The sequence below is a fragment of the Erinaceus europaeus genome, chromosome 15, assembly GCF_950295315.1.
Source record: "Erinaceus europaeus chromosome 15, mEriEur2.1, whole genome shotgun sequence".
Taxonomy (NCBI): Eukaryota; Metazoa; Chordata; class Mammalia; order Eulipotyphla; family Erinaceidae; genus Erinaceus; species Erinaceus europaeus.
In genome coordinates, this window is record NC_080176.1 from 10,560,991 (window position 1) to 10,587,801 (window position 26,811).

The following is a 26,811-nucleotide window of genomic DNA, read 5'->3' on the forward strand; positions in this document are numbered from 1 at the left end:
TGAGCTATATCCCTCAGCAAACATTTACTCCTTCTCCACCCACCCCCTTGCACTCAGTGCTGCTTGAATAGCTGGGGGGGCGGGGGGGCTGACACACAGCAGAGTGGCAGCTGACCTCTCCCAGATTGTGAACATCTGCCTGGGACCTGGGAAAGGCCCAGGGTTTACTTTCCAGCTGCCTCACTCTGTCCCTAAACCTGTATTGCAGCTAGAAACAGCTGAGCCCTTTTGAGACAAGGAGGATGAATCTAGAAGAGCAAAGACAGCAACCCCTATGGAGTGTGACTGACCAAGATCTTTCTCTCTCTTTTTTTTTAATAGTTTATTTGTTTATTAATGAGAAAGATAGGAAGAGAGAGAGAAAGAACCAGACATCATTCTGGTACATGTGCTGCCAGGGATTGAACTCAGGGCCTTATGCTTGAGAGTTCAATGCTTTATCTACTGCGCCACCTCCTGGACCACGATCTTTCTCTCTTTCAAATCCACCCAGCCTTCTTCTAAAGACAGAATGCAGGGGCTGAGCAGGGGCTCACTCAGTTGAACACACATTATAATGCAGAAGGACCCAGGTTCAAGCCCCCAGACCCCACCTGCAGGGCGCAAATTTAAACAGCACTGCAGGACTCTCTCTCTCTCTCTGTCCATTTCTCTCCCTCTCTATCTCCCCTTTCCTTCTCAATTTCTCTGTTTCTATCCAATAAATAATAAATAGCGTAAAGAATATTTCAAACAAAAACATGGAAGTACCTTTGCGGCAAGAGTTCTCAGCTCCTCTCCTGAGAAAAAGACGAGAAAGGTGGCCAGGTCCTTCGTTGTCTCCGCCGTCCAGTTCTGGGGATGTCTGAGAAGAAAAGAGGAGGAGGAAACTGAAAGGGTGCACTGCTTCCCCTGTCCCTCCAACATCCTGTTATTTCAGGAACAGACTATCTCCACGTAGAGAGAAAGGTTTAAAGACACGTGCCCCCCCCCACCTCCCCAACCAAGAAGGTGGACCGTGCGATGCAGGCTGACCAATCAGAAGTTTCTCTGGAAGTTTTGCTGGAGCGACCAGAAATGATCTCTCTTTCTTTTGGATCCAGCAGTGCCTGATGTCCAGCCCTGGAATTTTCCACTAAGTTCTATATCTGAACCCAATCAAGTCCCACTTTGTAAATTGAGTTGAGTTAATGCCTGGCTGCATTTACATCACTGAATCCCCTTCCTCCTCTTCCTCCATATAACAGAAATGACACATCGGGTTAGCTTTTTGTGTTTGTGGGTTTGTTTCTAATTACCGTAAGTCTTCTGCAAGATTAATTTCCTCTTGGCTTTGGGAGGGTAATAACATCAGAGTCAGAATTCATTCTTGCTACACAGAACGCAAGTGCCTCCCACTCTGGGGCCATCTCTTCAGCCCTGACAGCAGCTCTCTCAAACCAAAGTAAGCTACTCCTGGGCAAAGACAATCCCTTCTTTATTTGGTTACAAATGCCCCCCTAGACTCTCAGCTCCACGAGGCGATCTGAACAGCCACTATGAGCCTGAGAGGTGGCCAAGGGGTACAGCACATGCCTTCCGTGTGTGAGGCCCTGGTTTGACCCCAGCACCACATGGGACCTGCTCAGTGCTGCCTGTCAGGCAGCGCAGCAAGCTTTTTATAAGCTTAAGTTCGTCTAAGCAAGACAATAAACCTATATCGCATTCCACAGGTGCAAAAACTTAAGTGCAAAAAGATTAAGCAGCAGGGGCCAGGCTGTGGCACACCTGGTTAAGCACACATGTTACCATGCATGAGGATCCAGGTTCAAGCCCCTGCTGGGGAAAAGCTTTGAGAGCGGTGAAGCAAATCTATAGATGTCTCTCTTTCTCTCTCCCTATCTCTCCTCCCAATTTCTTTTTGTCCTGTCAAATAAAACATAATAAAAGGTTGAAGTTCGGGCAGTAGCGCAGCAGGTTAAGCACACATGGGACCAAGCCCAAGGACAGGCTGAAGGATGCCTGTTGAGCCCCCGGCTCCCCACCTTCACGGGAGTCGCTTCACAAGCGGTGAAGCAGGTCTGCAGGTGTCTCTGTCTTTCCCCCTCTCTGTCTTCCCCTCCTCTCTCCATTTCTCTCTGTCCTATCCAACAATGACGACATCAATAACAATAACTACAACAACAATAAAACAAGGGCAACAAAAGGGAATAAATAAATATTTTTAAAAAGTAATAAAAGGAAAAATCATAATAATAAAAGGAAAAATCTACTGGGACAGTTGGATTCTTAGCACTGGCAATGAGCCCATCAATATCCCTGGTGACAAGTCAAATCACTTAATAATTCATTAGTTCATTAAGCAGGTCAGACACACAGTAGATGACAGTAACAAACTTCCCACCCTCCAGCACCCATGGAGTCTCACCAGGGTTAACCATGGTGCGGCCCCCACGGTGCTGGGGCTCACACACTAGAAGGCTTGCGCTCTACCAGGTGAGCTATCTCCTGACCCCAAGATCCTATTTTGAGAGCAGAGCGTCCTCTGCGGGCACCCTCTCCTGGTCCCCCAGAGCCCAGCCCCGGGGTCCTCACCCCCACTGCTCCAGGAGTCTGCTCTTCACAACGGCGCCCTGCTCAGGGCCCAGGGCCCGGCAATCTCGGAGGCCTTGCACAGCAGCAGCCCAGGCCCGGGGGGCCACCCCCAGGCGGAGGAGGGGGGCTGGCAAGTGACAGAGCAGGTTCCCCAGGATGTCCACGTCATACTCATCGGCAATGAAGTTTCTCTGAAACCAACAAGGATGGGGGGGGGGCGGTGTGAAGACCTGGCGGGTTCAAGGTCACAACGAAGATGCCTCACACACTTCCTGTCACTACCCTTGTCATTCACCTGAACCTCCTTCCACCCCATGGGAGCTGGCCTGGGAGACCCCACAGGGAATAGGAGGGGAAGCACTCAGAAAAGGAGAACTGGGGGAGATAGCATAATGGTTATGCAAAGAGACTCTCATGCCTGAGGCTCCAAAGTCCCAGGTCCAATGTCCTGCACCACCATAAGCCAGAGCTGAGCAGTGCTCTGGTTAAAAAAAAAAAAAAAAAAAAGGGGGGGGGGAGGAAAAAGAAAAAGAAAGCTGTCATGGTTGTTCTTGTTGGTGTCACTGAGGACACCAACAGAGCTCAACCCCATTACAAAAGTAGCGTGTCTCCAAGTTGCTAGGAACTCTGGGAGTCTCTTATGCTCTTTCTCAACGTGACAACTAGAGCTAGGATCTATTCACCTCATGGAATGCTCACCCGGACCCTCATGGTTTTTTGTTTTGTTTTACTTTTGCCTCCAGGGTTATCACTGGGGCTCAGTGCCTGCACTATGAATCCACTGCTCCTGGAGGCCATTTTTCACATTTTGTTGGCCTTGTTGTTGTGCTTGTTGTAGTTATTGTTATTGTTGTTATAGCTGCTGTTGTTGTTGGATAGGACAGAGAAATGGAGAGAGGAGGGGAAGACAGAGAAGGGGAGAGAAAGACACCTGTAGACCTCCTTCTCTGCTTGTGAAGCGAACCCCCTGCAGGTGGGGAGCCGGGCTCAAAACTGGGATCCTTACGCCGCCGGTCCTTGCGCTTTGCATCTTGTATGCTTGTTGGCAGGCCCTCATCTTCAAACAGGATGTGCGCGGGCCATTTGGAACACCCTTCACTCTGTAATGGTTAACTGCCCCCTAGTGGCGAAGGAAGCCTCACTCTCTGTCCTGGGTCCTTTGCTTTCAACAAGCATCGCGACTTCCTGGTCTTGAGAGCTTTCTGCAGGAAGTGCTACTGTACCACTTTATGATTTTGTTTTGCTTTCTTTTATTTTGTTTTGTTGCCACCAGGGTTATCGCTGAGGCTAGGTGCCAGCACTATAAATCTACCGCTCCCTTTTTACCCCCTTTCTATTTTATTTGATAAGACAAAGAGAAGTTGAGTGGGGAGATAGAGATAGAGAGGGAGAGAGAGACACCAGCAGACCTGCTTCACTGCTGACGAAGTGTCCCCCCAGCAGGTGGAGAGCAGGGGGCCCAAACCCGGGTCCATGTACATGGTAATGCTTTTGTACCCGTTTGCAGAAGAGCCTGAGGCCCGGGAGAGGAGGTGACTTGCCTAAAGTCACATAGCCAGTCTGGCAGAGAAGTGCCTCAAGCCCACAGCCTGTGTGTGTGTGTGTGGGGGGGGGGGGTGTTAGTCCCCTAGAACAGCCCCCCCTCCTCCAGGCCCTCAGCTGGGAGTGTCCATTAATGGGCATGACTGTGCCATCCAGAAGATCCAGAGGGAGTCGGGCCGTAGTGCAGCCAGTTAAACACACGTGGCACAAAGCACAAGGATCAGCAAGGATCCCGGTTCAAGCCCCCGGCTCCCCACCTGCAGGGGCGTCACTTCACAGGCAGTGAAGCCGGTCTGCAGGTGTCTATCTTTCTCTCCCCCTCTCTATCTTCCCCTCCTCTCTCTCTATTTCTCTCTGTCCTATCCAACAACGATGACATCAATAACTACAACAATAAAACAAGGACAACAAAAGAGAATAAATATTTTTTTTTAAAAAATCTGCACAGCAGGTTAAGTGCACGTGGCACAGAGGATCCAGAGTCATGCTTCTGAGCACGACAGCAGGCTCCAGATGTCCTCGGGGCTCCCCAGAATGGGGATGAGACCTCCATGAAAGGGACAGCCAGGGAGACTTTCCTTACCAGGCACTGCTGCACCTTTGCAATGACGGAATTCTTCTTTTGGACATTGAAAACCAAGGAGTCCAACTGCCTCTTGCCCAGGCTGACCAGGAAGGACACACACTGGGAGGCTGGGAGAGCAGCCAGGTAGCGAGCCCTGGAGAGAGATGGGGGCAACGAGGAAGCAGCAGCTGTACTGCCGCTAATGAAATCAGGGCCCACGGGCCCACGAGCAGAGCCCAGTGGGGATCTTTTAAGGACTTGTTCTCCCCAGTGATGTCATGACTCCTTTGGGCAGATGGCCAGCCTCCCAGTCTTCACGCTCCTCTGCTATAGGTGGGACACAAACTTCCCATCATGCTCTTCTGGTCTGAGTGAGACACAAACTTCCCATCATGCTCTTCTAGTCTGAGTGAGACACAAACTTCCCATCATGTTCTTTTCCCAGGAGATTAGAAACAAACTTCCCATCATGCTCCACTTCTTTGGGAGGGAAAATCTTCCCATCATGCTCTTGTGATTGGAGTGCCACTAGCCTAAGTTCAGTCAGTGAGAGTCAAACCCAAGACTGAGAAAAATGAAATGAAAAGGTTGTTTGTTTGTTTGTTTTTGGTATTGTCTGTTTTTTATTTTTCATCAGAGCACTGCTCAGCTCTGGCTGATGGTGGTGCAGGGGATAGAACCTGGAACTTTGGAGCCTCAGGCATGAAAGTCTCTTTGCATAAGCGTTATGCTATCTACTCCCATCCTGAGAACGTCTTTTATTTCTCCTAAAAATGAATCTAGAAGATGTAACTTTGGAGTTGCCAAGTGTCAGAAATAAAGGGGGGGAGGAAGGAAGGAAGGAAGGAAGGAAGGGAAATAAGCAACAGTGGAAAGCTGGTCTAAGTGACAAAGAACATCACTTGAGCCTCTGGATTCAGCCAGGCCTGAAGTCCATCCCTGAACATTCCAGTTATCTAGCCTCAAATTGCCTTTCCCTGTCTTTGAATTCAAATTTAGTTTCTGTAGTCTTCAACCAAAATATGAACTTACTATTAGATTAACTTCACATCAATCTATCCTGCCCCCAGGAGACTATAAGCTCTTGCAAGAGGAAAATTGAGTTATCTCTGGGAACTAGTGCATAGTATACACTCAGTACAAGTTCTTTAAATGAATAAAGATAATAACAGCAAGAAAGCGAATGAAAAAAAAAGGAGAGAAATTATATCCAGATTGTGTTTGAAAAGTCCGGCGCTCCCAGACTTGAATGCCCACCCATGCTGGGGGCCTCCAGTTCACATCAGCCTGACTTCTCAGAGCCTGGGCAGGACCCCACTGACATTCACTCAGGCTTGGGGATCTTGGCCTTGGTTTTTTAAGTAACAAGAGGAAGCAAAATGTCTTTTCTGGAATGTCTGTGCAGGACCACATTTGAATCCTGGTTCTTAGGTAGGGGACAGAGCACAACAGTAGCACACAGGACTTGCATGTGAGAGCTCCCAGGTTCAACCCTCAGCACCACCAACAGGAAGAAGAAAATTCCTGGTTCTCAAAGGCTCGCCCGCAGAAGGCACAACTCAACTCTGATCTCTCACCAAAAGCCAGTGTGTGTGGGGGGATGGGGGGTTAGAGGGAGGACCACTTTGGCTTGGGAGAGTCCCATCAATCCTACCTCTGGGTCAAAAGCCCAGGACACATACACACACACACACACTCACTTACGGAAGTGCAGCCAGTAGGAAGGGCGGCATAGAGGACCTGGAAACATCCCAGTATTTCCACGCCAAACAGTTCACCTGCAAGATGGAAGCTCTTCAGGAAGTGGATCCAGAGAGAGGACCAGAGCAAACAGAACTGTGCTTCCTGTGTGCCAGCACTGCACTGGGTGTTCTAGGTGCATTTACTCGGTTAACAGAGCACCTGTGGTGTGGGTACCATGGCCGTGCCCCCACATGTGTGATTAACCAGGTACACCACCACCCAGGAGGGAAAAAAAAAATTTTTTTAATCATTTTATTGGGGGCTTAATGGTTTAGAGTTTGCTGACACTTAAGATTAGAATATGTGAGAAGAATTTTTTTTTTTTGCCTCCAGGGTTATCACAGGGGCTCGGTGTTGGGACTATGTGTAAGCCTGGTAGAGCTTAGGGAGAACCACCCCCATCTTTGGATGGAGGTATGAGAAGATAACCTCTTGGTAAGTCTCTCTCAACCGAGATGAGCATAAGGGGGGAAACTCAGACTTGGTTCTTTCCTTCTTGACTCTCAGGCCCACAGATACCCCAGTACTTCCCTCCATTAACTGCAGGCCACATGGCCACAGATTCACTTATTCAAAGTCACCTTCTGATCACAGAAGAACACACCTTATCACACACTGCATCACACACCTCAGACCCCAGACAAGAGAAATTCCAAACTATATGGCCTTTTGATATTCATCTTCTTTCTGTCTCACCCTACGGGTTTAACCCCTGTGCTTCTCTCAAATACCTTTGGATAATTAAGTTGCTTGTGTTATGGAGAATAACTGTCTTGTATCTCATCAATTCCTGTCATACCACCTTAGGGGCATGCTGACTGTTAAGAAACCTGTAATTTCTGTCATATTTCAACAATAATTACCTCCATTGCTTTGCTATTTAACTCATGTCAGTTTTGCTAATAAACGGACTCTAGGATTCTGGGACTCAAGGACTCAGATTCTAGATTCACGCTAAGAGTCCCCTGGTGTCTTTTACTTTGTGTCACCCCTGTCGTGAGCGAGAAAGAACCAGCCTGTTACCTTTCCCCTGGAGGACACCCTGCCGGAGAAGGAGAGAGACACCCCGAAAGCTCGGTGCCTGCACTACGAATCCACTGCTCCTGGAGGCTATTTTTTCCCATTTTGTTGCCCTTGTTGTGGTTTTTATTGTTATTGTTGGTATAGTTGTTGTTGTGTTGGACAGGAGAGAGAGAAATGGAGAGAGGTGGGGAAGACTGAGAGGAGGAGAGAAAGACACACCTGCAGACCTGCTTCACTGCTTGTGAAGCGACTACCCTGCAGGTGGGGAGCCGGGGGCTCAGCCTAGGATTTTTTTTATTTTTATTTTATTTTTTAATACTTTTTAATTAATTTATTATTGGATAGAGACAGACAGAAATTGAGAGGGGAGGGCATATAGAGAGGGAGAGAGACATCTGCAGCCCTGCTTCACCACTCATGAAGCCTTCCCCCTGCAGATGGGGACCAGGGGCTTGAACCTGGGTCCTTGTGCACTGCAGTATGTGCGCTTAACCAGGTGTGCCACCGCCTGGCCCCCAGCCTAGGATTCTTACACCTGTCCTTGCGCTTTGTGCCATGTGCACTTAATCTGTGGTGCTTACCGCCCAGCCCCTGAGGTTTTTTTTGTTTGTTTGTTTTTGTTTTTAAGGAGGAAAATGCTCTGGTACCTGATACGGTGAAAGCAGGGAGAAGTTATTCTCAAAATACCGGAAATGGGTCAGAAAGGAGTCCAGGCTCATGGCGTCCAGATGGAAGCATGTTACACCTTTGACCAGCTGCCCCACGCTAGGAAACAAGGGGGGGGGCAAGAGATAGGAGCAAGGGGAGAGAAGAGAGAGGGCGGCAAGCAGAGGCAGGGGATCCTGGGCCCTGAGGCGGAGGGCACCGTCCTACCTCAAGAGCTCCTCGGGCCTCCTGGGGCTCTTGGACAGAAGCTCGCACAGGAACAAGGCCTGGTGGGGGTGAGAAAATGCCCACATTGAGTAATCACTTGCCCACCAGGATGCGGCCCTCCCAGAGCACACTACAATGGCCCGATCTCCAGGTGGGAAATAGAGCCTAGCTGGCCCTAGTTCTTCCCCAGGACCCCACCATGGCTGAGTGGCAGGACCCGGATGTGAACTGGTGGCCATCATTCCAGAGCCCAGGCCCCCTGCTCTGTCCCTAGAAGTGAACAGGAAGCTAAGCTGAGGGCAGTGAGGCTGGAGGTGCTGCCTGTGTTCTATGAAGCTTTGGGGGGGGGGGGAGTGGCGGGGGGGGGGGGGAGTGGCACATTTGGTTGAGTGCACATTACTACATGCAAGGACCCAGGTTCAAGCCCCCAGTCCTTGTTGTTTTCGCCGGGCTGGCTTCACGGGCGGGTAACAGACAACCCGGGACTCATGGCTGGGTTGTACGCAGTATCTCTTTATTCATGCAGGACGCAGGGCAATCTATACCAAGCTAAGCTAAACTGAAAACTACAAACAATCGTGTCCTTATAAATATACTAGCCCAGTAGGGTGGGAACAGGATGTGACGCAGAGAGGGTGGAGAGAAAAGTGACTGGTGAAAATCAGGGTATGACAAGGAGAGGGGGCGGAGCAGGCGAGAATTCTACCACTAAACCACCAATGCCCTGGAGGGAAGGTGGTGCTTGTTAACAGAGGTTATGTAAATAGAATACAGTGTTATGTAAATAGAATGCAGGGGGGATTAAACCAAATGAAACAGAAGGGGTTTTTAAAGCATACCAACAAGTCCTCACTTGCAGTGCTGCAAGTAAGTACACCTGCCTTTCCCTCTCTCTGTCTCTCTCTCTTTCTCTGCCTCCCTCCCTATTCCCCTCTCCCCTCTCAATTTTTCTCTCTCCTATCAAGTAAAATAAGAAATTTTAGGGGTCCGGTGGTGGTGCACCTGGGTCCAAGCTCCCTCCCTGCTTGCAGAGGGGAAGCTTCACAAGCAGGGAAACAAGGCGGCTCTCTCTCTCCTCTCTGTCTCCCCCTCCCCTCTCAATTTCTCTCTGTCGGATCATATACAGAAATAAAGAGAAGAAAAGAGAAAGGAAAGGAAAGAAAAGGTGGAAGGAAGGAAGGAAGGAAGGAAGGAGGGAAAGAAGGAAGGAGGGAAGGACAGGCCACTGGGAACAGTAAATTCATGATGCAAGCACCAAGCCCCAGCAAATAACCTTGGTGGCAATAAAATCAATCAATTAATTAATTAAAATAATGGTTGGGAGTCTTGCGGTAGCGCAGTGGGTTAAGCGCAGATGGTGCAAAGTGCAAGGACCGGCATAAGGATCCCGGTTCGAGCCCCCGGCTCCCCATCTGCAGGGAAGTCGCTTCACAGGCGGTGAAGCAGGTCTGCAGGTGTCTATCTTTCTCTCCCCTTCTCTGTCTTCCCCTCCTCTCTCCATTTCTCTCTGTCCTATCCAACAATGATGACATCAACAACAACAACAACAATAGTTACAGCAACAATGAAAAGACAGCAAGGGCAACAAAAGGGAAAATAATTAATTTAAAAAAATAATAATGGTTAAAAATATATGAAACTGGGGACCGGTGCAGGAACCGAAGCCCCAGATTCAGGCCCACCTGCTGGCTCCCAAGGCCCAGCCTCGAGGAAGCAGAGCCAGGAGAGCTGGGCTAGAAAACACCCTCAACAGAGCAACCCCACCAGCAGCACAGGCGGGCGGCCCTGGAGGAGGCTGTCCCTGGTCTTCCAGAGTGAGTACAGTTTCACTGACCACCTAACTCACAGAAACAACCAAGCATGACATTCATTTGTTTTATAGGCTCTAAAACTGGGAGCAGATTCCCCAGACAGAATCAGTCATGAGCTGGCATTGTGTGGGGGCCTGAGTGGTGTGGGGCTGTGCCCCAAAGGTGAGGATGGGGGCAGCAGTTGAGGGGGTAAGTCCAGACACCCCAAGTGTGGCCCCCAGAGTGCTTCTCAGCCCCAAGATCAAGTTCTGAGACCTTCCCACAGTCTTCCCTACCTCAGGAAACGGTAAACACAATCAACTCAGCTGCTGAGACAAAAGGACCTTGAGTATTCATCTTACCAGGATGAATGAGCCCCGGGCTTGAACCCTGGTACCACATGAAGGTAACCAAGCACCGGGAGAAGCACAGTGGACAGTCCAGGGGTTGGCACAACCATCGTACCTGACTCGTCCGAAGCTCCTTGTCCCTCAGCACTGTGGAGTTGAAGCCAGACTCCGTCCATAAGTCGAAGAGAGACACCTCCTTAAATAGAGCCCCTTTGACCTCCACGATGCCCGAGGGCATGTCTCCTGCTTCTCGGGCCTGCAGACAGTGAGCAGAAGCAGAGTAACAGCCTAGGAGATGGTACACTGAGCACTGGGTGAGAGCCAGGTGCTTCACGGGGCAACAGAACCCAGCAGGTCTGCTCCCCAGCCTCCCAGGTGGGGAGATCACATTAGCCCCCTCACAGGCAAGGAAGCGGGGGGGGGGGGGGGGGACTGGTTCACAGCCCATGAGTGTGAGTCAAGTCTAAGTCTTGCTCCCAGACCCCAAGCTCTGCTTCTTAGCAAACTGGAAAGAGCAGGTCCTGCTAGATGCCCCAAGGCCGCTGCCAACTGAGAACCTGAGAAAGAGGGATGGAGTGGGGACATTGGGCTGTGGGAGTAGCTTTCAGAAGCACCCTGGGACCTTCAAGGTTCATGTCCACATTAAAACAACTCCAGGCCTTATCAGGGCCCGGGAGAAAGCACCGCAGCAGCACATCAGACGTGCAGGCCCGAGACCACCCCCCACCCCAAGAAGCAGGTCCTGCCCCGGCACCACCATGTGCCAGAGCTGAGCTGTGCTCTGCTCCCTCCCTCCCTCTCTCAAATAAAGAGCATCTAAGAAAGGGAGGAAGTGGTAGTGCAGCAGGTTAAGCGCATGCGGTGTGAAGCACAAGGACCCGGGTAAGGATGCCAGTTCGAGCCCCCGGCTCCCCACCTGCATGGGGGTCACTTCACAGGCGGTAAAGCAGGTCTGCAGGTGTCTGTCTTTCTCTCCCTCTCTCTGTATCGCCCTCCTCTCTCCATTTATCTCTTTCCTATCCAACAACATCAATAACAACAACAACAATAACTACAACAATGAAACAAGGGCAACAAAAGGGAAAATAAATAAATATAAAAAAATTTTTAAAAAGAAGGGGGGGAAGGAGCCAGGAGGTGTCACATGTTACCATGCAGAAGAACCAGGGTTCAAGCCCCTGGTCCCCATCTACAGGGGGGAAGCTTCAAGAGCAGTAAAGCAGTATTACAGTGCTCTCCCACTATCTCTCTCTCTTCCCTCTCTCCTTCCTTCTTGATTTATCTTAGCTTCTATCCAATAAAAATTGAAATTAAAAAAATGAATAATGATTTAAAACAATAGAATAAACTGATCTTTTCTTAAAAACATACAATGTGGGGGCTGGGCAGTAGCGCAGTGGGTTAAGTGCACATGGTGCAAAGCACAAGAACCGGCTTAAGGATCCCAGTTCGAGCCCCCGACTCCCCACCTGCAGGGGGGTCACTTCACAGGTGGTGAAGCAGGTCTGCAGTTGTCTACCTTTCTCTCCTCCTCTCTGTCTTCCCCTCCTCTCTCCATTTCTCTCTGTCCTGTCCAACAACAACAGTAGCTATAACAACAACAACCATAACAAGGGCAACAAAATGGGAGAAACAGCCTCCAGGAACAGTGGGTTGGCAGCGAGCCCCAAGGATAACCCTGGAGGCAAAAACAAAAACCAAAAAAAAAAAAAAAAAAAAATACAATGTGATCCCAAGAAGGAGGGGAGGCGGCCATCACGAAAGGCAACCTCAGGCCAGTGGCACACCTGGTTGAGTGCATACATTACAGAGCACAAGGATCTGGGTTCAAACCCCCGGTCCCTACTTGCAGGGAGGAAGGCTTCAGCAGTGGTAAAGCAGTTCTTCAGCTGTCTCTCGATCTCATCTCCTCCGCCATCTCTCCTTTCCCTCTCAATTTCTCTCTGTCTCTGTCTAAAATAAATAAATATTTCAAGACAGAAGGGGAAAAAAATAAGACAGTTTCAGGTTTGGAAAGCCCGCTGTGTGCCCCCAGCCCTGCACCTGCCCCGTGAGCCCGGCCCCCTCACCTTGCTGAGCACGGCCTGCCGCTGGGTGGGTGACAGGTGCAGGGAGCTGGGGCTCCGCAGAAGCTGTGTGAGGTCCCGGCGCTCCATGGTGCAGAGGCTGTCGGTACTGACGCCGGCCAGCAGCGCGCCCATCTGGCTGGCGTTGTGGAAGGACGGCACCTGGCCAGGGCACACAATGGGAGGCCCTGATCTCATTTCACCACCCCAGACATGCTGGGGAGCACAGGACGCAAGGCCCAGGGTCCCTCCCGGCAGGAAAGAGAGTCAGACAGCAAAACACCAAGACACTCCAAAGAGAAAACTCTTATGCTACTCTGGGCCTCAGAACAGATATCAAAACCCATTATTACTATCATCATCGTTATTGTTGTTGTTGTTTTAGATAGAGACAGAGAGAGAGAGCTAAAGAGACCAAAGCTTCCTTCAATGCAGTGGGGGCCAGATTCGAACCTGGGTCCAGCACATGGCAAAGCAGTGCACTACCCAAGTGAACAATATCAAGCCAGCCCCAGATATCAAAAATCTTTTTTTTAATTAATTTATTTTCCCTATTGTTGCCCTTGTTTTTTTATTGTTGTTGTAGTTATTATTGTTATTGTTATTGATGTCATCGTTGTTGGATAGGAAAGAGAAGAATGGAGAGAGGAGGGGAAGGCAGAGAGGGGAAAGACAGACACCTGCAGACCTACTTCACCGCCTGTGAAGCGACACCTGCAGGTGGGGAGCCGGGGGCTCGAACTGGGATCCTTACGCCAGCTTTGTGCCACGTGCGCTTAACCCGCTGCGCTACCGCCCAATTCTTTTTTTTTTTTTTTAACTGAGCACTGCTCAGCTCTGGCTTACGACGGTGCAGGGGATTAAACCTGGGACCTCAAAGCCTCAGGCATGAGGGTCTGTTTTGCAGAACCATTATGTTGTCTCCTCACCAAAAATCTTAATTATGCCCACAGTGGAGCAGGGATGGGGGTGAGTGCTAGGTAGTTAGTCCAAAACAACTGGAAGAACTCCCACCAAAAGGTCCAGACTTGAATTTCTGGGGTTCCCTTTGTTTGAATGCCTGGCGGTGCTAGGCCCATGCCGGCAGAACTTCCCGGAAGCCCCACAAACACACACACAGGTGAGTGGGTGTCAGAGGGGGCCGCACTGGCCAGCCACTTGAGGGGCAGCTCAGCAATGAATCCACATGCCAGTTCAGACTTGGTCTACTCTCTTCCAGGGTGCTGACTCCCATAATCCTGCGGGTGTGATCCCATCTCACAGATGGGGAAACTGAGGCCCAGAGCACTTACACCGACTATCCAGTGTCACAGTCAGTAGACAGCAGAGCAAAAAAGATTCAAACGCAGTCATCCACCTTGGTTATTATCATCTGACTCATTGGTTGGCCCTGTTGTGTGGGGACAGCTGGCCCTCAGGTCCCAGGGCCCTACAGAGAGTTCGGCTGTGGACAGTTAGCTCACTTGGATAGAGGTTCTGCTTGACCCAAAGTCAAGCCTGGCCCACACCTCATTGAAGGAAGCTTCAGTGCCGGGATCGCCTTAAATCACTCTCTGTTTCTCTGCCCCCAGTTTCTGATTTTTTTTTAAAAATGATCTTTATTTAGTTATTGGATAGAGACAGCCAGAAATCAAGTGGGAAGGGGGAGATAGGGATAGGTATAGAGAGGGGGGAGAGAGAAATAAAGACACCTGCAGCCCTGCTTCACCACTCGCAAAGCTTTCCCCTGTAGGTGGGGCCTGGGGGCTCAAACTTAGGTCCTTGCACATTGTAACATGTGCGCTTAACCAGGTGCGCCACCATCTGGCCCACTCTTTCTAAATAAGGGAGGGTGGAGTGGTGTCTCTCCTTTTTTCTCCTCTCCACTCCTCTCTCTCTCTCTCAAATAAAGAATGGAAAGTTGATCCAGACACACACACACACACACACACACACACACACACACACACACACACCGGCTCTGAATTCACTCCGTAGCACCATACTGAAAAAAAAAAAAAAAAAAGATCCAAGTTCCAGCTGACCTTCTCATGGGCCAAGTACTTGGCAGCCAAGATGACGACCTGGCTCCTGGCCCAGCCCGAGACCTGGCTGAGAGTGGAGATGGCAGCCTGCACAGCCTCGGGGGAGAGGGCTTCCAGCTGATCAGGACTCAAGCCCACCACCGCATCCGACAAAGAACCCAGAGTTTCGTTGAGGGTCTGGTTCTCAGTGGCGATGTCCAACAGGTGGGCTTTCAGCTGGAAGGAAAGCGCCTGCAGTGAGAGCTGGTACAGAGCAGAGTGGAGGCTTCCTCTGGCCTGAGCACCGCTGTGTCTCCAGCCTCGGCCTGAACACACCGTAGACGCACCCTCCACCCCCACCACCACTTCAACTAAATCTCAGCACGTCACCTTCCAAGTGTGGCAGGAGCCTGTGTTCACCTCACCCAGAATCCGCCACCTTGAGCTCTACCTCCGGCTGTTTTCCCTTCATGAAATTTCCACAAAGGTTTTCGTGTCAGAAGAATGTTCTAGGGGAGTTGGGCGGTAGCCCAGCGGGTTAAGCGCACGTGGCGCAGAGCGCAGTGACCAGCGTGAGGATCCCGGTTCGAGCCCCGGCTCCCCACCTGCAGGGGAGTCGCTTCACAGGCGGTGAAGCAGGTCTGCAGGTGTCTGTCTTTCTCTCCTCCTCTCTGTCTTCCCCTCCTCTCTCCATTTCTCTCTGTCCTATCCAACAACAACAATAACATCAACAACAACAATAACTACAACAACAAGGGCAACAAAAGGGAATAAATAAATATTTTTTTAAAAAAGAATGTTCTAGTGTAACTAAAAAAAATTCATAAAATCAACTAAGGGGCCCAAAGGACAGTATAGTGGTTTAGGCAAAAGACGTTCGGACCTGAGGCTCTAAAGTCCCAAGTCCAATCCCTGGCCAGAGCTGAGGAGTGCTCTCTCTGACTCAAGAAACAGAAATAAAAAAGAAAGAACGAATGACTAGAGTTAGTAATTGAGGGCATATGTTTCCAGGCTTCTTATGCCTTTACATGTAAATATGCATTTTATAAACGCAGTGTGCATTCGGTTAAGCACACATAACACCATACGCAAGGATCCAGGTTTGAGCCCCCGCTCCCCACCTGCAGGGAAGACGCTTCATGAATGGGCTGCAGGTGTCTAGCTTTCTCTCTCCCTCTCTATCTCCCCTTCCCTTGCAATTTCTCTCTGTTCTGCCAAATAAAAATAAAGTGGAAAGAGAAAAATGGCCTCCAGGAGCCATGGATTCATAGTGCCTCCCCCTGGAGGCAATAAATTAAAAAGTAAATAAATAAATAAGAAAATAAATAAATGTAGCGTGTAGGTTTTGCATAGCTGTCGTGCAAATAAATGCAATTTTCTGCTCTGTCTTTGCTTAAAATTATGTTTTACACAGCTGGACTTGCAAGCATGAGGTCCCAGGTTCACCCCCCCAGCATCACAGCATCACATCTGTGCCAGAGTAAAAGGTTTTAATATTTCAATAAATTAACAAAGAAATGATTTTTAAATTGTGTTTGGCACACTTTCACATTCCTGTGATCATCCTGACAGCTGGATTATGATATCTGTCTGGCTATAGGAAGATGTATTTCCCAACTGCATCCACTATAAGAGGTGACAACTTCACACACTGTAACATGAAGTCTTGAGTTCTCATTTCAGAAATGTGTGTACAAGCGCTCCAGGCAATACCCAAGTGGCCACTGGAGGGCAGCAGAGGGAAACAAAAGAAACCAGGATCACCGCTCTGGGCTTCTCCCAATGCCCAGTGCGTCCTGGCTCAGCTCTGCCTCCTCTGTATCATGAATGGTAAAGGCCAAGCAGTGGTTCTCAAAGTTGGGGGTCCCTGAGCACAGGTATAAGCATCACCCCAAGCTACATGTTCAGACGCATATTCTCAGGCTTCCATCTTAGACCTGAATCCAGGACTCTGGGCTCAGGGCTCCAGGGAGCTTTGTTTTAACAAACCCTTCAGGAAATTCTGAAACACTGAGCTAAATGATTCCAGAAGGTTGTTTCCCACCTGATTCTGTCTGACTTCCCTCTTGGTCGAGGCTGTCACAGCTTTACTGTGGCCTTAAAATGCATGAATTTTCTGGGGGGGGGGGTTGTTGTTGTTTGTTTGTTTTTAGTTTGTTTGGGGTGGATTATTTTCCCAGAAATCAAGATGAGCACTGACCAAGATTGTGACAACTGCATCCAACAGTCTGATGACATTGAGGAGGTGATGATGCTGTTGCCAAATGTGCACGAGACCCTGAGTTTGATTCCTGGCACAGCACTGCCAGAATGATGGTCACTCTCTTTCTCTCTCATCAATAAATACTATTTATTTTATGTTCACCAGAGCACTGCTCAGCTCTGGTTTATGATAGTGATGGGGACTGAACCTGGGATTTTTTTTATGCCCCAGACATGAAAGTCTGTTTTTCATAACCACTATGCTATCTTCTTCTTTTTTTTAATTTTAATTATCTTTCTTTATTTATTGGATAGAAACAGCCAGAAATAAAGACAGAAGGGGGAGACAGAGAGGGAGAGAGATAGGAGAAAGACGCCTGCAGCCCTGCTTCACCACTCATGAAGCTTTCCCCCTGCAGGTGGGGCCCAGGGGCTTGAACCTGGGTCCTCGTGCACTGTAATGTGAGCACTTAGCCAGGTGCGTCACCGCCTGGCCCCTATCTTATCTTCTTTTTTTTCCAAGTGAAGAAGTTGTCATGTGAACAGTAGTTCCAAACATGTATATGGCATGAAGATCTTTTCTCTTTTTTTTAATTAGGGGTCCTGGAGATGGTGCACTCAGTAGTAGAATGCACGCTTCACCATGTGTGGAGACCTGGATCGGGTTCCCAGACATCCCATAGGAGAGCCACGGAAAGGGGAAGCTCCACACACAGTGGGACAGTGTTGTGGTGTCTCTCCACCCCTCTCTGTCTCTCACCTTCTATCTAAAAAGAGAAGGGAAAAAAAAAGGAGTCTGCTGGGAGCAGGCACAAAAACCCTGCCAAAAAAAGGAAAATTAAAAAAAAAAAAAACTGGGAGTCGGGCGGTAATGCAGCGGGTTAAACGCAGGTGGCACAAAGCGCAAGGACTGGCATATGGATCCCGGTTCGAGCCCCCCGGGCTCCCCACCTGCAGGGGAGTCGCTTCACAGGCGGTGAAGCAGGTCTGCAGGTGTCTATCTTTCTCTCCCCCTCTCTGTCTTCCCCTCCTCTCTCCATTTCTCTCTGTCCTATCCAACAATGATGACATCAATAATAACAACAACAGTAAAACAACAGGGGCAAAAAAAAGGGAATAAATAAATAAATATCTTTTTAAAAACTTGGTGACAAAAAAATGAGTTAATTTTTTTTTCTCTTTTGTCAGTGCACTGTTCAGCTATGGTTTAAGGTGGTGCTGGGAACTGAACCTGGGACCTTTGATGCCTGGGCCAGAAAAGCCTTCTTTGTGCATGACCATTATGCTACTCCCCATCCCTAAATTTAAAATATATATATGTATATATTATGTACCATCTCTGGACCATAAGAACCTCTGAGAGGTGCAGCCCAGCGAGAGTGGACAGGGGACCCCACTGGAGACCTGGCTGTGACTCACTCACAGCTCTTTCTCCTCACTCTCCCTCGAAAGGGCCCCAGACCCATCACTATAGCATCTCCTAGAAGGTTCTAGAAACACAGTCCCATGCTGACCTAGGGCGTCAGGCTCTGCAGGGACGATCCCCAGCTTGTGCCCTTTCCATCTGAGTTGGCTGCTCTGACCCACCCCCCGCCATCCCAGGCCTGCCGCTGCCCTTCACGCCCCTTGGCCTGAGAGACTCCCTCTGCTCTGCCTGGGCCCAGATTCCGGGGAGCCCTCTGATGGCCAATCAGGGCACTCTCCCCACGTTCCCGGCTGGGGAAACTGAGGCAGGGCCAGGTCCACACCTTCTGCACGCTGGCCTGGAAGCCCTGCAGACGGTGACATTTGATCATCTGGTGAAGGATGGCTCGGGCCACGGCGGCGTCCGGAGGCTCTAGCTCAGGAGAGAAGCAGACAAGCAGACCCAGCCTGTGGGGAGACCAGGGGTGTTGGTGGTGGGCAGGAAAGAGGGGATCACAGCCACAGCCAAAGGGGTTCACACAGCCCTACCACACAGCCCACCGGTACAAGCCGTGCCCTCTGTGCCCTCCAAGGTGGGTGGGTTCATTCCACCCACTCGGCAGAAGAGCCGAGTCTCAGGGTGAGGAAGTAACTTCGCAGGGCAAACAGTGGCATTGGGGTGTGAATCCAGAACCAACCGACTATATGCCCCTCTCCCTCTAGGGCGGGGAGAGAAGCTCTCAAAAAGAGCTCCACGGGAGTCGGGCAGTAGCGCAGTGTGTTAAGCGCACATGGCTTGAAGCCCAAGGACCGGCTCAAGGATCCCGGTTCAAGCCCCTGGCTCCCCACCTGCAGGGGAGTCACTTCACAGGCGGTAAAGCAGGTCTGCAGGTGTCTATCTTTCTCTCCCCCCTCTGTCTTCCCCTCTCTCATGTCTCTCTGTCCTATCCAACAACAATGACAACAACAGCAATAATACTAACTACAACAATAAAAAAAACAACATGGATAACAAAAGGGAAAATAAATAAGTATTAAAAAAAAAAAAAGAAAGAGCTCCACGTGGAGACCAGGTCTGTTCATCTTGAGGGGTATTCTGAGCATGTCTTACCAGCCCACCACCTCCACATGAGGAGGCATCAAAGTAGGAAGGAGACTCAGTGCAGAGGCAGAGGGGGGATTTGACCCTGGTCTAGCTGGGAGCTCCATGGCTAGCCGTTAACACCTGCGTTGTGCACATGTAAAGATTTATTTATTCACTAGAGAAAGGAGGAGGAGGAGGAGGAGGAGGAGGAGGAGGAGGAGGAGGAGGAGGAGGAGGGAGAGAAGAGGGAGAAGAGCAAAGAGAACCAGAGCCTCCCTCCGGCACAATGGCCTTAAGTACTAAGCACACCTCCCACACAGTAAAAAATACCAGCTCCACACTGGAGGGGGCTTCGGGCTGCAGCTTCTTTCTTTCTCTCCCTCTGTGTCCGCCTCTCTGCCTCAAGCTGAAAACGTCAATCTGGAACTGTGAAGCCTGACAAACAAATCTTTAGGGGTGCACCAGGTAGAGTATACACACCACAGTGCACAAGGATCCAGGTGCAAGCCCCCAGTCCCTACCTCCATTTCTCTGTCTCTATCCAAAAGATGAGTAAATAAAATAAATGATGTGTGTGTGTGAATGTGTGTATTATACACACACAATCTCTGATATTTAATGATGTCAGAGAAAACACAGTGACAGAAAGGTGGAGAGAAGATTATCAAATCACGTCCACCTCCCCTGTCCAGGCAGGGCACCCTTCCTCTCCTCCTGGCATCTCCTAACCCTTCCTGGGATCACCAGGCCCACAACTCCTGGCACCCTCCTGTTGGACCCTGTCCCAGGGGACTGTGTTACAGCCACTGAATTCCAGAGCTGATCTCACCCAGGTGCTCTCAATCCCACTACAAATCACAGTGGAGACCCTTTATTTATTTTATTTTTTTGCCTAAGGCCATTAACGTATTTATAGCTGTGGCGCAAAGCGCAAGGACCGGCATAAGGACCGCAAGGTGGTTCCAGCCCCCGGCTCCCCACCTGCAGGGGAGTCGCTTCACAGGCGGTGAAGCAGGTCTGCAGGTGTCTGTCTTTCTCTCCCCGTTTCTGTCTTCCCCTCCTCTCTCCATTTCTCTCTGTCCTATCTAACAACGTCAACAACAATAATAACTACAACAATAAAACAACAAGGGCAACAAAAGAGAAAATAAATAAATATTTTTTTTAAAAAAAGATATTTAGGGGTTCGGGCGGTGGTGCAGTGGGTTAAGCGCTTGTGGTGCAAAGCGCAGGGACCGGCATAAGGATTCCGGTTTGAGCCCCCGGCTCCCCACCTGCAGGGGAGTTGCTTCACAGGCGGTGAAGCAGGTCTGCAGGTGTCCTTCTCTCCCCGCTCTGTCTTCCTCTCCTCTCTCCATTTCTCTCTGTCCTATCCAACAACAAACAACGTCAATGATGGCAATAATAATAACCACAACGAGGCTACAACAACAAGGGCAACAAAAGTGGGAAAAAATGGCCTCCAGAAGCAGTGGATTCATGGTGCAGGCACCGAGCCCAGCAATAACCCTGGAGGAAGAAAAAAAAAGATATTTATAGCATCATTCTCAAGCCATACAAAATTATTAACTTAGGGGGTGTGACGGTAGTGCACAGGTCAAGTACACATGGCGCAAAGCGCAAGGACTGGCATAAGGATCCCGGTTCGAGCCCCACGATCCCCACAAGGCAGTCACTTCACAAGCGGTGAAGCAGACCTGCAGGTGTCTGTCTCTCTCTCCCCCTCTCTGTCTTCCCCTCCTCTCTCCACTTCTCTCTGTCCTATCCAACAATGATGACAACAATAATAACCACAACAATAAAACAACAACAATGGCAACAAAAGGGAATAAATAAATAAATTTTTAATTAACATTTTTTAGAGGGCCAGGCAGTGGCACACCTGGTTGAGCACATTACAGTGTACAAGGACCCAAGTTCAAGGCCCCAGTTCCCATTTATAGGAGGGAAGCTTTATGAGTGGTGAAACAGGGTGCAGGTGTATCTTTCTTTCTCTCTCCCTCTCCAGCTCCCTCTTCTATCTCAGTCTCTAGCCAATAAATGAGTAAATAAATAAAATACTTTTACAACAAAAAAAATAGTTTAAAACTGTTAACACTTTGTGTTGCTATGAAAAAAAGTCTCGAGATTCACTAAATTTCAACAAATTCAAGTCCCACCCACGGCTGCCCTGGCAGGGCCAGACCTAATGATTTCTCAGGCCGGACTGACCACTGGCCCCCATCTACAAGAAAGGGGTGCACTGATATGAGAACCCACAAGTTCTTTCCAGTGTTAACTTGACCTACCGGGGCCCACGCATGGCCTGGGAGCACCCGGAGCCAGAAGTACTGAACTCAGTCCAGGCCCCACTCTGAGCTGGGAACTGAGCACGAGGTGCAGCTGCAGGGAGCATGAAAAGCCTCTGTCCCCTTGTCCCCTCCAGAGCCCCTCCAAAGTCTGTACCAGTGGAGGGTCCCCACTACCACCATTTAGAGGCATGGGACCAGGTATGTCATCCCAACAGCGCCCCACCTGTAGATGGTAGAGGTATTTCTCATGTCGAAGCCGGATGCCCGGATCCTCTCCAGAAACGCCCAGGCCACTTCCGGCGTGATGTCATACACCGTGTCCAGCTGCTTGGTGGCGTTGTCATAGCTGATAAACAAGCCGATCTGGGGGACGAGGACAGGAGGCCAGTGAGCGCGGCTGGAGTGGCCCATGTCATTGCCCCCGATGGAGGGAGCGTTGGCTCCTCCTGGTCACAGGCTCCTCAGTCCCCTTGTCACCTGGTGGCCATCGAGGATAGCAGTGTCTTTCTCCTCCTCCTCTTCTTCCTCCTCCTTCTTCTTTTTAATATCTGAGCTTTTTTTTTGAGTTAATTTTTGCACTTTTATTTCTAGGTCTGTTTATTCTGCTGTCAGAGTGTGTGGGCCATGGATTTACTGCTTTGGAGCACTGGAGCTTTTCTAATAGAGGAGTGAACCCCAAAACGGCCGTCTGGAACGGGAGATAGCTGCCTCAGTAGAGGGCGCCTCTCATCACGTGCGGAAAGGACCCAGGTTCAAGCCTCCGATACCACACGGGGGGACCACATTAGGAGAAGCTCCATGAGTGGTGGACCCACGCTACAGTGCGCGGTATCTCTCCTGTCTCACACGAGGTAAGGTGTGTGCTCTACCAGGTGCATCACCACCTACTCTCAGGGGGTTCTCGAACGAGCTTGTTTTGCAAGGCCAAAGCTTCTCTCCTTGGCCAGGAGAAAAACTGGAGACAATGAGTCCAATGGGGAGATTCACAGGGAGGAATGCACACTTGGCCACATGTGCAGTATGAACCCAGTTCCCACAGGGAAGCATCTTAAGGCCTTAATGCAAGAGCTTTCCTTAGAGGTGCAAACTATATTGGGTTAACAGGAGTATCCAATTTCTGGGGCACCCTGGCTACTTGGTTAAACATTAGATGTTTTCGTTTGTTTGCTTCCGGGGTGATTGCTAGGGCTCACTACAAATCCACTGCTCCTGGTGGCCATTTTTTTTATTATTATTAAATAGGACAGAAAGCGTTTGAGAGAGGACGGGGAGATGGAGAGAGGGAGAGAAAGACAGACACCTGCAGACCTGCTTCACTACTTGTGAAGAGGATCCCCTGCAGGTGGGAAGCAGGGATTTGAACTCGGGTTCCTACACTTGGTAATAGGTGCGCTTAAAGGGTGTGCCACCACCCAGCCCATTTTTGTTTTGTTTTGTTTTATGTGGCACCAAAGAAATGAATTCAGGGCTTTGCATAGATGGGAAAACACCACACTGAGCAGCCTCCCTGGGCCAATGATCTCATCCTGGACTTTAGAGAGAGGAGAGACACCATCACACAGCTCCCCCATCTACGGAACTCTCTCCTGCCGTCCACGATGCCTCGGACCCAGGGACTCACACATGGCAAGTGTGTGCAAGGGACTCACTCTAGCACGAGAGCTCCCTCCCAGACCACAACAGAAGTTGCCCTGATGTGCTAACACCAGGGACATTCGAGTAAAACTTTCCCAACTCACTTCCATGGGACTGATATTCATAATCTCTTCCAGTGACAGGTGGACCACATATCGGCCCAAAATCCACAGCTTTTCTGCACTGACCCACGAGACAGAGTCATCTGAGAGAGAGAAAGAGAGAGATGAATCAACCAATGAACTCCTTTGCACTGGTATCGGGCAGTCAGAAGCATCTGCACTGAGCCTCTGGGGCTCCAGACACCCTGGCACAGGGGCCGGCCGCCAAGCCTTTGCTGCCCTGGCGTTCAGTCCCCACGGCAGTAGCAACCACCTCACCTGGGAAACAGGTTGTTTTTTTACTACTTAGTACCATAAAGTACAGTTTCTTTAAGACTTTTTTATTTGATTTTTTTAAATACTTATTTATTTATTCCCTTTTGTTGCCCTTGTTTTTTTTATTGTTGTAGTTATTATTGTTGTTGTTATTGATGTTGTCGTTGTTGGATAGGACAGAGAGAAATGGAGAGAGGAGGGGAAGACAGAGAGGGGGAGAGAAAGACAGACACCTGCAGACCTGCTTCACCACTTGTGAAGCGACTCCCCTGGATCCTTACTCCAGTCCTAGCACTTTGCGCTACGTGAGCTTAACCCGCTGTGCTACCGCCCAACTCCCTTTCTATTTGCTTTTCCCCCTTTTGTTGCCCCTGTCTTGTTGTGGTGATGGTTGTTATTGTTGTTGTTGTTGTTGCTGCTGCTTTGGAGCACCTGAGTTTTTCTAATAGAGGAGTGAATTCCAAAATGGCTGTCTGGAATGGGAGACGGCTGCCTCAATAGAGAGCAGCCCGCATCACATGCGGAGACGACCCAGGTTCAAGCCTCTGATACCACACGGGGGCACCACGTCATTGTTGGATAGGACAGAGAGAAATGGAGAGAGGAGGGGAAGACAGAGAGGGGGAGAGAAAGATAGACACCTGCAGACCTGCTTCACTGCCTGTGAAGCGACTCCCCTGCAGGTGGGGAGCCGGGGACTTGAACTGGGATCCTTATGCCGGTCCTTGCACTTGGCGCCATGTGCGCTTAACCCGCTGCGCTACTGCCGATCCCAAAGTACAGTTTTCTTTGGAGATCACTTAACTATCAGTTCTCTCTGAACACTGGTAACCTGGAATGTGTCTGACTCACTCGCTTCTTTTTTTCCCCTCTGCCCAATTTCAACACTCAGCAGCCAACTTTTTCATCCAGATAGAAAGACAGAGAAAGAGAGAGAGACAGCAGAGCTACCCTCGGTGCCACGTCACCTTCATCTGGGTGCCAGGGTTCAAATCCGGGCTGTGAGCACATGGCAAGGTGTGTGCCCTACCTAGTGAGCCCTCCCTCTCCCTCTCCCTCTCCCCATCTGTCTCTCTCTCCCTCTCTCTCTCTCTCTCTCCCCTGACTCTTTTGTTACAACCACTGACAATCACCACTGTCCTCACTGACTATCAGTGAGGATTATATGGCAGGAATGTTACCTGAGCCAAATCCAACTCCTTTTCCCTAATTATTCTCCCGTCTTGGGATTTCTCCTTCCTCTGAATCCCTAAGAGACTGTCTCTGTGGCTTTGACATCTGGGAATTCCCCATCCCTGAGCTAGAAATGGCTGCCACTGTCCCAGCCCTGCAGCAAAAGACTCTGGTGGAGGGTGGGGGTGAATGGTTTGTAGTCAACACATGAATACAATCTCTCATCTCTCTACAGAACACTCTCACACACTACTTAGGTCCTTTCTCCATCACCACGCAACAGGACTCCAAGCTTCTCTTCACCCCTTCTTTCCCAGAATCCTTTGCTTTGGTGCAAGGCACCATGCCCAGTCCAAGTTTTGCTATGAGTTTTCCCTCTCTGTCCTTATTTCTTAATGTCCACCTGAAGGTGACATCATTCAGTATTCATCCTTTTTTTTTTTTTGTCTTAGCTCACTTAACATGATATCTTCTTCAAGCTCCATCCAGGATGACTCTTGTCACTTTTAATAGCTGAGTAGTAAGTAGTCTATTGTGTACATATCCCACAATTTTTTTCAGTCACTCCTCTGCTGTTGGATATGTGGGTTGCTGCCAGAAAGATTTTTGCACACAGCAACCCTGAGTTGGTGATACAAGGGGGCAGAACCAAAGAAACGGCTCAGCCGTCACGAGCTGCTATAGGAAACCTGGATGACGACTGAGCCCAGACAATATGGCGGCACCCAGGAATCCGAGTTGCTGGGCTGAGCCCTCTAATCCCCTAGCTTAGGACACTAGATATCTGAGTTGGTTGTTAGAAGAAAGAGAGGCCCCTGGGGGCTTGAGAACTGGAGCAGGAGGTTCACTAAGTTTACCATGTTGACTTGTTCATTTTGAATGAATCATTAAATACCAGCTGTACTTGTACAGGCTAATGATTCCCAAACTCTGATATATATATATATTTTAATACCCAAATTACTTCCAGTTACCTCAAAGATCTTTGTGGAAACACAAGTCCAAGTGGCATATATTTTAATTCGCTTTTGTTTAATAATGAAATGTACGGAATTTTCAGCAGGGAAGTCTGCCTCTAATTAAATTCTGGCAAGGAGGACTTAGGGGAGTCCTGAGGTGGGGTGTCTTTTCTTGGGGTTACGGAACATGAGATTCTGATTCCTCGAGGCCATAATTATGTACCAGGCAGACAGGATTCTGCTGCCGCCGGAAGACAATGATTTCTCTGCTATTTAATGTTCCTTCTCTACAAACCTCAGAGCTTAAGCTTAAATGCAGGACAAGAACTGGCCCTGTCTACACCCCCAACTCCACCAGCTTCCTTTAAGCTTCTCCAACACATGCTGGGCTCTTCCTCATCCAAAACCTTTGTTCCGACTGGTTCCTTTGCCAAAAATGCCTTCTCACAGGACTGACTTCATTGCTTCCTAGAGATTAATTAGAGAGAGAGAGAGAGAGAGAGGCACCAACCAGATCTCTGCTTTGGCATATGTGGTGCAGGGGATTGAACCTGGGAACACAGGCAAGCAAGTCTGGTGCTCTACCAATGAGCCATTTCCCCACTCACTCCATCTCTCTATTTCTCTTTTTGGTCTCCGTTCAAATATCTCCCTTTCAGAAAGAACTCTGCTTCCTTCAACCAGGGCCAAACTCTGCTCAGCTCACCACCTATTGCTGTGCTGCCTGTAAACTTGGTTGGTTTGGCACATAGACCCCTACAGCTCTGCTTCACCATTCATGAAGCTTCCCCTCTACAGGTGGGGACTAGTCCTGAACCTGGGTCCTTGTGTGTTCAACCAGGTCCAAGACTTTGTCTCTTATGGCTTTAAATGGTTGAAGGGAAAAATCACAAGAAGTGACATGTGGAAAATTATGAGCCTCTCTATTGAAAGTCCTGTTTGCTACTGCTGCACTGTCTCCCTGGCCCTCAGATATTAACTTTAAACCTGAGAACTACTAAAAGCTTCTCACTGAGCCTGCCAAGCCACCATTCCTGAAGTCCCCCACAGAGGCCCAGATGCATCGCTGACTGTTAAGACCCCGCTGCTCCCTAATTTCAGAGACTCCAAGTAGGGAGAGGCTGGCAGAATCCTAAGTGCCAGTGAAACCAAAACTCCGTCTTCAGAGATGATGGAGC

At 49.6% G+C, this 26,811-nt stretch overlaps 1 protein-coding gene across 1 annotated transcript in view; it reads right to left on the reverse strand.

Moving 5' to 3' along the window:
* The window catches only part of OTOA (otoancorin), a 63,733-nt gene that overhangs the window by 25,308 nt on the left and 11,614 nt on the right, over positions 1–26,811 (reverse strand). The window contains exons 9-20 of the mRNA XM_060172820.1: positions 23,229–23,329; positions 21,713–21,852; positions 18,459–18,582; positions 14,530–14,745; positions 12,509–12,667; positions 10,555–10,695; positions 8,300–8,358; positions 8,074–8,191; positions 6,365–6,438; positions 4,679–4,814; positions 2,554–2,744; positions 751–844 (exon numbers count right to left, since the gene is read on the reverse strand). Coding sequence (XP_060028803.1) covers positions 751–844; positions 2,554–2,744; positions 4,679–4,814; positions 6,365–6,438; positions 8,074–8,191; positions 8,300–8,358; positions 10,555–10,695; positions 12,509–12,667; positions 14,530–14,745; positions 18,459–18,582; positions 21,713–21,852; positions 23,229–23,329 — 1,553 coding nt within the window. The remainder of the gene's footprint in view (positions 1–750; positions 845–2,553; positions 2,745–4,678; positions 4,815–6,364; positions 6,439–8,073; positions 8,192–8,299; positions 8,359–10,554; positions 10,696–12,508; positions 12,668–14,529; positions 14,746–18,458; positions 18,583–21,712; positions 21,853–23,228; positions 23,330–26,811) is intronic.